The sequence below is a fragment of the Sinohyriopsis cumingii genome, chromosome 4 (genome assembly GCF_028554795.1).
Source record: "Sinohyriopsis cumingii isolate HCF-2022 chromosome 4, ASM2855479v2, whole genome shotgun sequence".
In the NCBI taxonomy this organism is placed as follows: Eukaryota; Metazoa; Mollusca; class Bivalvia; order Unionida; family Unionidae; genus Sinohyriopsis; species Sinohyriopsis cumingii.
Window position 1 is genome coordinate 139826323 of NC_142964.1, and position 14240 is coordinate 139840562.

The following is a 14240-nucleotide window of genomic DNA, read 5'->3' on the forward strand; positions in this document are numbered from 1 at the left end:
GTGGTTAGTCCATTTGTAACTGACAAGCCTTGTTTGGATCTGATTGAAAATGAAATTTCTGATTTATCACCTGATAATGCAGTTACTAGAGCTAGATCAAAAGGAGCGCTTGAGAATGAAATCGATCAGGAAATTATTATTTTAGGTGACATAATTATTCGTCAGTTTTTGGTGAGGCAATTTCTGCTCCTCGTATTAATCAACAAAGAAGTGTTTATCACGGTGATCATCTTTTTACTACTTATTTTCTTTATTCTAACAAAAGACAATTACTCGTTGTCGAACAGAAAAAGATCCTGATATTTCTTGTTTATTGTAGAGGGCTATTAATGAACCAATGGCCACATTGGTACCTATTTGTTAATTTTGATAAAAATCGGGTATTTATGAGTACCTACAAGAAAATGGAGACTATCCGAGCTTTCAGTAATATATCAAAGTGTTGTTCCTAAGTGATATCGACAGGAACTTCTTATAGATTAGAGATTCATGCATAATAAGGTGATTCTGTTTGGATAAAATTGTGACCACTCAGTAAACTATATTTCCGATCTGATTTTAATCAAACGTGAAATATCTGATTATATGATTAAGACTTCGCGAGACTTCGAAATTGTTATCCCTTTAGAAACTGCAGTTGTGGTCCGTTTGTGATTAAAGGAGGCTCAAATCATCAAGATATTAGATATTATAAGCGAGACTTAAGAAACGTGATGTTGCATATGTATAGTTGAGATTGTCAACTCAGAGAATCTATGTCTGATCAGATTTCTATCACACTTAGCAAATCTGCTTATATCATTCAGATATACAGCGAAAACGAATTAAATACAAGCATCAGAAAAATGTGTTGCAATGATGGGTTTAAACTAATACAATTCAATATCTGTTTTGCATTTGCACAAATAGAGTATCCATACAGGTCCAGTCTGCTCCCCGTTGAAATTAAGAAGTCCCCATAAATTGAAAATGTAAGTATGTTTTAATCAGAGCTATAAATCAATAAAATCCCTTAATATGACCTTCCTGTGAGGACGACTGAATGAAGAAAATCTTTTAAACATTGTTCTGAGTGTATTTTTCAAATGCCTACTAAAACAAAGTTGCATGGTCTTACATTCAGATTTTATCTTTGCAAACCAGTTCGTAACAAGAATCTGTTCTTGAATAGAGTATTATTTCATGGTCAGCTAAAAGCTGTATGATCGTATGGTTGTATTTTAGTTTAGAAAATAAAACAGCTGTAATAGGAACCTCTTCCAAAGAGAACAACATTTAAATCTTTGATATTCTAAAACCTCTTGCTTTCAGTGATAAACGTACAGATGCTCGCACGCATGCGTATCATCAATATGCAGTTCTCATATCTTACTCAAAATATATGCAATTGGATTTGGCTGACGTTATCTAGAAGATGACTGCCCTCGATGTTATAGCCCGGTGGGAGTGAAAAAGAATAGAATTTCAACAGAGAACCGAGCAAGAATAATGAGAAGAAATAAAGCAATACGAGCTCCCTTAGACTAAAAAAATAACAAAAACAAATTAATAACGGCAATAACGGCAATTCCAATTCAATGTAAATTATGTCAACAGAATTTAATAGTGTCCAATTTGGATTTATTTCATCATAATAACGAGTGGTGAAAAGAGCGCAATGTCCACGACTGTTTTGCATCACCTTCCTCCCTTGACCGTGTATCAGCGTCTTCATATTTCTTCGGCTTCCTCTCCTCAATCTTCGTCCCTTCATGGACTTCTTGGTCCTTTATTCTGACCTCATCCTTCTTTTTTCTCGGACTTCTGTCTTCAGACTGTCCCGTCTCTCTCCCAGAAAGCTGTTCCTTAATGATGTTCTCTTTCAGAACTTGTGCGTTCTAGCACTAAACCATGTCTTTTCTCACAAGAGAGCCACCTGGTCCCTCTCTTGTTTAACGATGAAAGCACTATTCTCCGTGTGCGTCCTCGGAGTCAAACTTCTCCTCTCAGGAAGTTTAAAACTAAAGAATTTCAACTAAGGTTGTCACTTTAAATTCAGATTGCTCCTAAAGTGTACGCCTTAATTTATTCTGGCTAATCGTAGGCAGTGGTTCCTAAATTTTCCCCAAGACATACATTTCTTTTGTCAGATTTCCAGACCGCATAGAATCTGTAAAGTACGGCATATCAATTTCCCTATCAAGCGGTTATAGCTTGGAGCTCAGGACAGCATAGCAATGCCCCTGGACAATCTCACTCAGTCATACAATTTTGCGTTTCAAGCTTAACACTGACACGGGGGAGAAAAGAAGACAGGTCCAAGTGACCCTTCACAAAGACTTTTGTGGCTTAAATGCGATACAATTTTAATGATCAATGCATTCAACTTTAAAGTTCAATACAATTTAAAATTAGACACTTCACAATGATGTTGGAACATTGAATCTTTTGATATTGAGGTTTTCTAATTTAGGTTCGTTTGCTTTTGCTTTATTTGCTGTTGTTCTGTCACATTCCTACATTGCCAGTGGTGTAATCCGTGTCCCACTGAAGTACATTGTGACAGAAGAATTATTACACATGGAAAGAAATCAATCAGATTTTAGTATTGATTGATAATTATTTCTTTTTTAAGGGACTTGGAAGAATTCACCAGCCGATTACCTGGTAAACAGTTTGGTCGTGGAACGTTAAACACATTCCTTGATTTTGGGAAGACCTCCGTCAGAACAGGAACAAATGCCCTTAGGTCTTATGTGAAATCAGGGACAGATAAACTCAGATCTTACATCAAATCAGGTAGTTTTGGCTGCACACATCGGTATAAATTTTATACACTTCCTGGTATTTCTCGCAGCTGCGGAGCTGCCGTCAGCTGAAGTTTTGTTTTAGTAGCATGTACATCTTATTTCCGGAGAAAATGCAATGTTTGGTGACTTTTGTAAACCTACTTGGAATAGCACAACCCTCTCTCCTGTAGCCATTTCGAATTTCACGCTAGATATGGCTGTTACCAATTACTAGTATGTGTTTAAAGTGTACGCAGGTTTGTTCCAGAAAGATTTATATGCAGCAAAATTACACATTTTAATTAACCGGTGACATCAGGTCCACATATCGTATATCAGTATCAACAGATTTTGAGGGTTGATTTATCAGACTAGATTAATACTAGCATTAGATTGTATTCAAGTTTGAAACTTATCAGAAAACTTGCGATATATACCATTGCATGACTTTAAAAATACCTTGAGATTTTTCAGATGAGGTGTTTTCTTTCTTTCATATATTTTTTTTCTTCTTGTAAATCGTACTTGGAACTCGGTGTACATTACCGTAAAGCGTGATGTTAGAAATATGCGAGTCGGCAATTATAGATGCAACAGATTCATCAGAAAATGAACACTAAAGACTTAGAAAATAATTAATTTTCTAAATGCCTCTCACAATCTTTACTATAATGCGGGGGAAAAAAACCCTGTTTCATTGATTATGTTTCATCCGTACTGAAGCTAGCAGCAAGATTACACACTGTATTTATTTTCAATTATATTCGCAGTACCATTGTCAAGATTTCATAGGAAGAAAGATGAGGTGGGGAAACCGCTAAAAATAGCCATTTTCGGTAAAGGAAACAATGACAATCTTTCCGTTGTTAGGTCCGTTGAACAACTAGTTCTGGGATCAGAATTTCAAGCAAAGGACGCCGTTGACTCACACGATTCTTCGTATGCTGCAACATTTAGTTTCCAGGGACGAGAAATTAACCTGGTTGTTGCACCATGGCTACAAGATAAAGCTCTTTCAGAAACTACAGCTGGAGAGGTAACCAGATTCGTCTTAAAATCCTTGCCTGGACTCAGCTCAGTAATACTAACCTTAAATCTGAATGATTTGCATGAAGTGCCATATACTGTTCGTTACTACGAGGCTGTCTTTGGGAAAGGCGTTTTAGACTATTCCATATTAGCATTCATCTGTGACAGTGAGCACCCGAACAATAGCAGAGTGAAACACGCATTAGATGAGTTAGAAAACATAATCAAAGTATACAGATCCAGAGTTGTTGTCATTTCACAGGGAAAACTGGATACCGAAGTAGCACTCAAGATTATCCAATACAATGATGCCATAATGAAAAGCAATGATGGAAAGTATTTTAGGAATGAGACATTTGAGAAAGTTGAAGAAATGGTTAGAGTACTACTATCTCCATCCCAGGCTAACCCTGGCATTAAAAGAAGACGTCGAGTATCCAGTTTCAGGACTCGTGGAACTGATGATTACATCCTGCATCTACTTCTTCAGATAAGACGTGAACAAATCCGTATCAAGAGATTGATTTTAAATGACAAAGGTTGGTGGAATACCATGCTGGATAACATTCCAGGAGCATTGCTGACAGTTATCACTAAATACATATTTGAGTCGCTGAAATCTGGATCCATATTTTTCGGTTTTTAGCACTTTAAATCTTGATGATACAAAGTGTGTGTGTGTGTGTGTGTGTGTGTGTGTGTGTGTGTGTGTGTGTGTTATTTGGAATTTTAAGGTAGCTTGAACAATGTTTCAGTCATAACGCTACGATGTCTGCAGTGTGGCAGTTTATATTGATGCCTAGCACTGGGGCATCATACCGCAGGCATGTAGCATAATGTACTTCCAAGTCATATCACCCTGACACCAGGGCGACCAGTCCTAACACTAACCTCTTAATGCTGAGGGCCAAGCGAGGCAGCTGTTAGTACCATTTTTATAAGTCTTTGGTATGACTCTGCCTGGGTTCCAACCCGCAACCTCCCGCATCTTTGGCGGACGCTCATATATAAAAATGACTTCATAATCTTCCTCGAAAGAAATCAACTTGAATGATTCAAATTCCAAACTCCTGGTCGTCGCTTTGTCTGATTGGCTGTAACATAATTGGACAACGGTTGGAAATAGGAACTGTAGTAAAAATCAAATTTCGGATGAATAGGAGAATGAACTACAAAAAAAATATGAATCTGAGATGGAAAGATTATAATCAATCGTTAAGCCGAAGTCATTACGACGTTAATATAGATGACAAGGGAAAAGAATACTTAGATAGAATTTTTAAATAACATGAAAAAAATGAGTTACCGAAACTTACGAGTTTCTACAATGTAACGAAAAACCTTGCAACTGAGAATAAAGGTCGTACTACATGCTGGACTCGTGCAGTACGAGAGGGAACAAGAACGTACACCAACAAAGAAAAACATCACTAGTAAGTAACATAATGGTGCACATGAAAGATTTGGTATGGCCAGGTACAATGTACTTAATGACCAAGCCGGAAAATAAATGATTGTATGACGGAAATGAAGACCTATAGTATTCTGATATATGAAGTGGATATCAGCTACATCTTAAAAACGTTGAAACATCTTAAACTACGAAAGACTAGAAAGAAGACTACAAAATTTTAAACGACATAAATAGCAATGAAAATCATATAACTGCAATTATGTGTACGTTAAAAATTCCCTAAAATCTTATTCAAACAAGAGTATCAGCATGACTTAAAAAATACTAGGTATTGCAAATGGAATACAATTAGAGAAAACTAGTAAAACTTTAATGAAAAACAGTTAGAAAACATTTACTCGAAACAAATAAAGAAGACATGTGAAATCTTTGTCAGTCCTAAAAATACAAATGTTCAAAAATCATTTTCAAAATATTTTACATTTATAGCGCAGCATCCTTTATTAAAAACAACTGATTCCAGTTGACAACAAAGTTAACAGAACGAACTGAAATATGATTATATTACATCCAACAGAATTAGGATTTGTCTCATAAATTGAGAATAATTTTACCTATACTGGTTGCAAATTGGTTAGCATTAATAAATATTAATGCTAAAAGCACATTACAGTATAGAACAGGAAATCAGGTAGCAACACACAACATCGAAGAAATGCTTGATAAATAAATATCGTAACATCTGAAATGCATAATGTGCACTGTGTACTGCTAATGCAGTTGTGCCCTTGACAACAATCGTTACAATAGTATCTATTACTAGAGTAGGACTAGGCCTGCCATTAGCAAAATTCATAGTTAAAATGGATTAGACAATATTGTTCAGCATTTATTTAATAATGAAGTGAGCTGTCTTTAATGACTAATTGTTTTCACGTAACTTGATAACTCAGCTTCTACCTTTTGACATACTTTCACTTCGAATCATGTGCTTGGTGTTTGACCTGTTAGATACCGATCTGGATAAGATAAATGAAATAATGTATATAGAATAATTATATCAGTGGTGCTCGAACAGTGTTCGTGGCTATTTCTCTATGTCTGTGGTATAGTTTCATAACTTCTGTTTTAATATCTCTGCTTTACCATGATATTATTTTGTACGGTTTGTTTTCTTTTTTCCTATTCTAATGTACACCTATCTACATAGTTTGCAATTATTATTAGATCTGTCATATAAAGTAATGTATTAATTTTCTCCACGCATAGGACATATCATGAAATAAATATTGTTGTCTCTAAGAATTGCAGTTTGTATTATTCTTTACTGTACCACATTACACTATGGCATCTAATGAAACTTTGTTCCAGTTCAAATGTATAATTATATAACATCCAGTTTTCTATTTAAATTAAATCTAGGGTTAACAAAGCAAAAGTGAAAATGAAACAAGGTTAGAAAAGACCCTGAAAATGTGACTTCACAAAAGCCATAATATTCAAGCAGAACAGGACTTGGTAGACAACGTTTCAAATGTTCACGTTAAAATTAAAACTGAAAAAAAAAAATGCTGAACTATTAAACAGAGAACAAAATGTATCACCAGATACGGCAACCACATTATGGAAAAAACCCGAAAGTTGCAAATCTAAAAAATTACAGTCTATTATCAAATATACTTTGCTGTAGATGTTTTACTTATCTAGTTTATTGGGTCAAAAAGAAAAAAAATGTTTCTGTTTTTCAAGCTGATGATAACGAAACCCGTGCAAGTAATTCGTGAAAGACTGCACAAATCAACACAAAGGACATTAGCGAAACATGTAAGAGACAAAATATAACAATTTCGTTTACGTATAATCCGAAATGCTCTAACACTTTTTTTTTTACAAATGGCAAACATGCAAATTTTGTCTGAAAGCCATTGAAGCACTGAAATATGCTGAAGCAACATTTACGTTTAAATAAAGAGTAAAGTCAACTGTGTGTCGCATATTTGAAACAGACTGAAACTGCGACAGTAAAATTAAAACAAACTAAATATTCTAGAGCTAAACAAATGTAAGCTGCCAATTTCTTCTTCAAAAATGATGATATAAATTAGAGAAATAAGTAAAGACTGCCAATACTACGGCACATATGCTTAGTCACAATTCTGAGTCAACTTAGGTTTATGTTGCAAATAAATTGTGAGACTAACAGCAGCAGAGAGGGCGAGCAACCTCTAATTGGTTCATTCTGTTTCGCAAAATAAGCCTTCCTCGAAAATCGCAAAAAACAAACAAATCGCGATTGTCTCAGTATCCAGTATGAGACAACCCTGTCAAAACTTTAATTGACTTAGCCAGCCTCTCGCTGATGAGTTTTTCTGATAGCGAAAAATCTCAGGAAAATACGCGATCACGTCGGTGTTAAGTTGAAGGCAGCGCCCTCTCTGCTGCTATAAATTAAATCATTATTATATCAATAATGGCAAACATCGGAGAACCATATTCCGCTAGATTAGCGCGAGAGCGACTAGAAGCAATCAAAAAATTTCTTCCTGTTCGTGATTCTGTAAAACAAAACCTTCAAGAACGTCAAGAAGCACAAGCTGAATTTGCTTCAGCTACAGAACAATTATTTAAACCAATTGTTGAACCAACCAAAGAGATTGCTGCAGCTACAACAGCATCACAGGAGGTTATCAAAACATTACCAAAACAAGTTACCAAAGCCATGGAGTCTGCCGATAAAACACATGTTGAAATCGACGATGTTAAAAATATTTTTCAGGATGTATCTAAACCAAAATTAAAAACTAAATATTTTGCTCAGCAGGGTTATATGGAAGTAATGGCTGATCCTGCTGCTGTTGCCGCGGCGAGGTATCAACTACGGCATCAGCTTCTAAAGACAGAATTTCATAACATTCCAGAGTGGAATGCTAAAATATTTCGTGAGTGTAAGGATATTTCACGAATCGGTAACAAATACAGGTGTTAATATAATGATTTTGTTGAAAAAGTTAATGAAATAAAAAGGGGTGTTTCAACGCCAACAAAGCAGCGATTTCGACCACGGAAACAACCACCACCTGAAGATGTAACCGGAAGTGGTTTTTCTACAGGAAGTGGTCTTGTTACTCCATGCCTCGGCAATGTTCTCGATGACGTGCAACGGTTAGAAATTCTGATTGGATGATCGCGTGCTGGAAATAATTCTCCGGAAATAATTAATGAAATCTCTGATATCTGTCGACGATTACTTCAAGGTGGTTTCATGGATACTAATGTTTACCGGGAATTTAATGATGAAATCGTGGAATGATACTATAGTGACTAATTGTCACACGATTAAACGAATAACTAACAAATAAGATGATCATACATGAATCTCACCACAGACCCCAGATGGTCAGAGTAGTAAACTCACGATTACCCGTTTACAGCGCGTATTACGGGGATGGACTCGGCAATGTTGTTCAGGGATTATTTACAAGGATAGCTCCAAAGGTAGGTCCAATTGCAAAACAATTATCAATGAAAACAATTGATGTTATTCGTGAAAAAGCTCCTGGTGCAATCGATGACGCGTTCACGGTAATTAAAGACAAAATAGTACAATTATTACGATGACGAAAGATGGTTCAGCAACAATCAGTAAAATTACCAAGCACTGAGGCTGTGCCCGCGAATGTCAGTAAAATAATAAATCAGGCCGCAAATCAAAAATTAGCAACGCTGGCTTGTGTACCTTCCGCTAAAGAAATAGAAAAAAAATATAACTTCGAGTTTGATAGCGGGAAGTGGTCTTCGTGTTAGACCATGATTTAGTTCGAGGTAATTATAATAAAAAATGTTCCAACGTGTATCCAACACAGCATTTGACACGTATAAACCAGTTCGCTATGTTGAGTCCTTGCGTGATTATCAGCACTATTCGTATGATGCAAAAACACCTGACGCACGTTCAAGATTTGAATTACAAGTTCATGATACAAGTAGATATTTTCTACCCTGTGAAGCTTTTATCGAAGTTGAAGGTAGACTTGTAAAAGCAGATGGTACCGCATACGGAATTGGTGATCGTGTTGGTTTTGTTAACAACGGGATAATGGCATTATTAAATAGCGCTACATACATCATTGACGGAAAAGAGATTCAAACGTGCCATATTTATGTCTATGTTGCCACGACGATACTTGGTCTTGCAAGATATTCCGATGACTTCACAAGATCGGCTGGTCCAACGATGACGTTTGTGAGAAACGAGGCTGGAACCGCAGGAACACCTGCAGTAGTATCAATGAATGAAAATTTTAACTTGGGTTTTGTAGCGCGTAAATCAATGTTAAACAGTGATGAAGAGTTTTCATGCGTGATTTCATTATCTCATATTTTTGGATTTTGCAGAGATGTCGATGGTTATATTTGGCGCTAAGCACACAGTAGCACTTGTTAGAAAACCCACTGACAATGGTGCAATATGGCGAGATGGTGCAGTTGATCCTGGTAAAGTAGTACTAACAAAACTATCCTTGTGGATGCCAACAATGACTCCATCGATCGTTGAAGAACAGCGATTACTTTCTTTTATGAATCAAGGTGGTAAATCGACATTATCATGGTTTGCATGGTTTCCCAAATTAACGCTCCTGGTTTGTTCACGTGGTAAATATCACAACAACAGGGAAAGTCAGCGCCACGACATATATTCGTTGCGTTTCAGGCAAATTCCAGAGTAGACAGACAACAAGAAAATTCCATGGTATTTGATTCATTTGGGGCTTCTGAAGTCTCTTTGAGGATAAACGGACATCAAGAACCTACTGCAGATATATTGCTGGATTTTGAACACAATCATGTTGCACGTGCATATTATCGATTGATGTCCTATCTGGTGCGTGATCAAAACATTGACACTGGGCTGCAGATATCTCAGCGCGATTTCACAACACTGTATCCAATCTATTACTTTTCGCTGGAACACTTGGATTTATTCAGAAAATCTGTCGTTGATATAACCTTTCGAGCTCGTTTAGCTCTAGTACCAGCAGCAGTAGCTGGTCCACCGGCTATTCCTGGTGGTGCTACAGCGATCGCGATCATACCCAGTGACACATAGCCGTCTGAATCTTATTTATAAATCTATAGTGACATGGTAAAATATATTTCTCTCGTCTTTAGCTTCTTGCAACGTTTCAAAATCAGAAATAATTTTTCGGGATTTAATTCATCAGATATATTTATGCCGTTGTGTTCTAATTTTTAATAGCAGAAATAGCATCATTGATATTTTCGTAATTCATTATATATATATATATATATATATATATATATATATATATATATATATATATATATATACCGAATATTTAAAAGAAAATTTTTTTACACTAAAGACGACACAACCCCATATGAGCCTCTAGCTTACCAAATGATATGCTACCAGGCTCAGGGGCAGGGAAACACAACCCCCGTGTGAACCCCTAACCTGTCTAACAACAGTCTAGAACTTTCGGAGAGCGTGTTTGCGAAGACGAAACATTCCCCATGTGAACCACTAGCTTACCGTATGATATGCTAGCGGGTTCAGAGGAATACATAAGGACAGCACAAAACGTTCCCCATATGAGCTCCTAGATTGCCTTATAACATTCTAGCAAGCTGAACGAGTATATTTAACTTATCCTAAGGACAGCACAACATGTACTTTTTAACTATAACTTAATTGTAAGGACAGCACAACCTTATGTGATCCCCTAGCTTACCAGATGATATGCTTGCAGAATCAGCAAGTACATATAATGTTATCCTAAGGACAGCACAACATGTACTTTTTAACTATAACTAAATTGTAAGGACGGCACAGATAGATACGGGGTTATTTTCTACGCTCAACAGATTTTGCACACACACACCTCTAATATCAATCTCTGGATGGTGCAAAAGGCACCCGCCAAGAGTGACATGGCGGAAAGGTGTTTTTTCTGTTGAGTTTCGAAAACCCCAAACAGAAAATGGGGTCGTATAGTATATAAGCTGACTGATACTTGGAAATTCAAGGATAACTCACGCGATGGGCGTGGCTTTTTTGCCGTTTTGTATTTCTTTTTTTTTTTCTTAAATATAATCCTAGAAAAAATGTCGATAAACCAGAAAACTGGACGGATTCAGTAAAACAGATATATTGTCTGTGAAAAAAATATTTTTTATCCCAATAACCAATTACACACCTGCCCGTGTTGACAGTCCTTGATTTTATCCTTGATTTTATCAATGGGAACACAGAGAATTGTTTACCTCCTTCACACTGTGGCTTGTAGTGTGTATACAATAGACGGTTCGTCACGGAACCATCTATTTCAGACAGTTACGTTTGGATAGCAAAAAAAAAACTTGAATTTAGTTCTACTCGAAATTTATTTATTTTCTGGATAATATATTACCTGTAAAATAGGTAATGACGTCTATTGCGCAATCTTCTGAAATCAAGGGAGGGAGCTCCATCATTGACTTTTACACAATCGCGGCAGAGTTATCTCCGTTATCTGTATCTAACACCAATGGAATATAATAGAACGAAATCCAGTTTCCAAACCGGTATGAAAACGATGATTTGATTATTTCATCTACAACACGTTGGACTGAACGTGGGTGAATACCGAAATGTTTGCCAGCCGCGTACATTGACTGAAATATTATTTCTTTGCCGGTTTATTTCGGTCGATATAGTCGCGTGTTATCCGGGAATTTTTCTCGGGATGGGTGAGTGTGCTGGATATTTTAAAAGATTCGGACATCCTACAAACGAGATGAAACGAGTGGCGATTAATGGCCCATTACCCGATTTTGATCTGACAGGATTTGCTCGTGTAGTGTCGTTTGAATTCGCTAAAAATCTTCATCTGTGTTGTTATGTTTGGTTTGGTAGGCACTTTTTAGAAAAACGTTGGGCACCAATAGTGTTATTACGATATATGATCGACAATAAAATATTAATATCGTTGGTTGTCAGTAAAGCAATTATATCATATCGGAAGCAGACTTCGGTTTGGTTACCAACACCGGAGCGTGTCAGTGTAGATGAGGTCATCGAAGAATATAAGCGGGAATGTCCAAATACTAATGTTGATGTCATCGTCGATGATGCTCCTAATATTCTCAAGATTAAACTCAGCAACAGCGAAAAAACCGCAAAAAGATCTCGGTAGAAGAATAATCGGTAAATTTACTCAAGGTGGAGCATATGCTCATAAACGGCATTGTGCAAGACTGATTATGGATGATGTTGAATTAGATTTTATAATTGCTGAAGCCGCTGAGAGAAATATATTTTGTAACTCAGAAACGTTTACTTGTCTGACGGGAAAAAGTTGGGCACAGTTGTTAGTTACACTGATGGAGAATCTCCTCAGTATACACATCCAAGATCTTCAATGCTTGTCTATGTTTCTATAAATTTGCTATCGATGATAAATAGATTTCCTGACACTGCAGTTAGAGTTGCAACGGATTCATTTTATATCGATAAAAAATATTGAGAATTATTGGCTCGTTTTACAAACACTAATGCAATATGGGGTTCGTGGAAAAAAAACAAGAAATGTTACATAATTATTGTAAATCCGCGGATGTTGCGGTTAAATATAGTTATCGCAGCTATCAGATATCAAATATGTCGAGGGCACCGTCCGTGTATGATCCAGTATCCAGACACAAGACGGTTTATCTAAATGGACCAGGAGGGTCTGGTAAGACGAATCGAGTGATCGAATTATTTCGGCAGAAACACGATGACATGATTGTGTTAACACCAACACATAGACTCGCCAGGGAGATGAAACAACGAGGAGTTAATTCTTGTATTTATCACAGCTTTTTCAAGTACAGCGGTGGCATATGGATTCCTGACCGAATGGGAGAGAAATATATTCCTGGCATCATTATTTGGGACGAGATATGCACATTTCTTGATTGGATATTGTTAAAAAATACAGCTGTGATAACATGCGTCGATCACGGTCAACCACCTCCGTTTGTTGGACCATCTTCATACGATTGGTTGAAGAATTTTGTAGACTACGTTGAAGAAATAACTGATAATCAAAGATCTCTTGATGCAGAATTAAGAGTATTTAAAAAATTAATCAGACTACAACCGAACCAAATTCAATGTGAAATAGCGCGTAAAATAATTCCAGAGACTTCCTTGAACGACTTTTGGGATACGTGAAGACCAAACGATTTGATAGTGGCAAGTAGAAAAATAGTCAGAGACACACTTCAACAGCGGTTATTTCAGTTACACAAGGAAAAATATCCAGCGTTACGTGTACCGTTGTGTTATAGACCAGCTGATACGCGACGACAGAATATCGACGTTGACATACCAGGACCCTTGAGTCAACGAAACAGAATCTCGTATTAAATGACGTTGTCGCAGTTGATGCCAGTGTTGTTGAGGATGCGATATACGCTGATAAAATCCACGTGGACGCTAGGATACGCAATGATGATTCACTCGTCTCAAGGATTAACTATTACTGATACAGTTGTTTGGATCGTTGATGATCGTATCGAATGGTCAAATTTGGTTTATCTCGCAGTGTCAAGAGTCTGAAAAATATCTCAACTGCGAAGAATTGTCTTTGAAGCGTAAGAAACCATTAATGATGATATTGGCAACAATACAATAAGAAAAAAATTAGCTAGTTTTAAACCAATTGACCAAAAAAAAAAATAATCGGGAATTTGATATCGATGCTGAATTTATTAACACGCTGAAATAGCAGCAGAATAATCATTGTGCAAGTAGTAATTGTATAATGATGTGGCAGTACTCGAGTAATAATCCAAGACAATTTACAGTGGATGGAAAAGATAGTAGTCACGGTCATAGATGTGAAAATGTGATGCTGACCTGTCTTGAATGTAATCGACGTAACGGCGCTAGTTAAGTGATCGCGGTGGTAATTGTGTGTCTTCAGGAATTACTTGTAATTGTTCACGTGTGAATCCACGCTGAGTCTACAGTCTGCAGTCTG

General features: G+C 36.7%; 1 protein-coding gene across 1 annotated transcript in view; it reads left to right on the plus strand.

Annotated features, from left to right (window-relative positions):
- Positions 1-6505, plus strand: part of LOC149802200 (GTPase IMAP family member 7-like) — a 76041-nt gene extending 69536 nt beyond the window's left edge. The window contains exons 3-4 of the mRNA XM_089956613.1: positions 2615-2778; positions 3539-6505. Of these exons, the coding sequence (XP_089812739.1) occupies positions 2615-2778; positions 3539-4443 (1069 nt within the window). The 3' untranslated portion in view covers positions 4444-6505. The remainder of the gene's footprint in view (positions 1-2614; positions 2779-3538) is intronic.
- The last annotated feature ends 7735 nt before the right edge of the window (positions 6506-14240 follow it).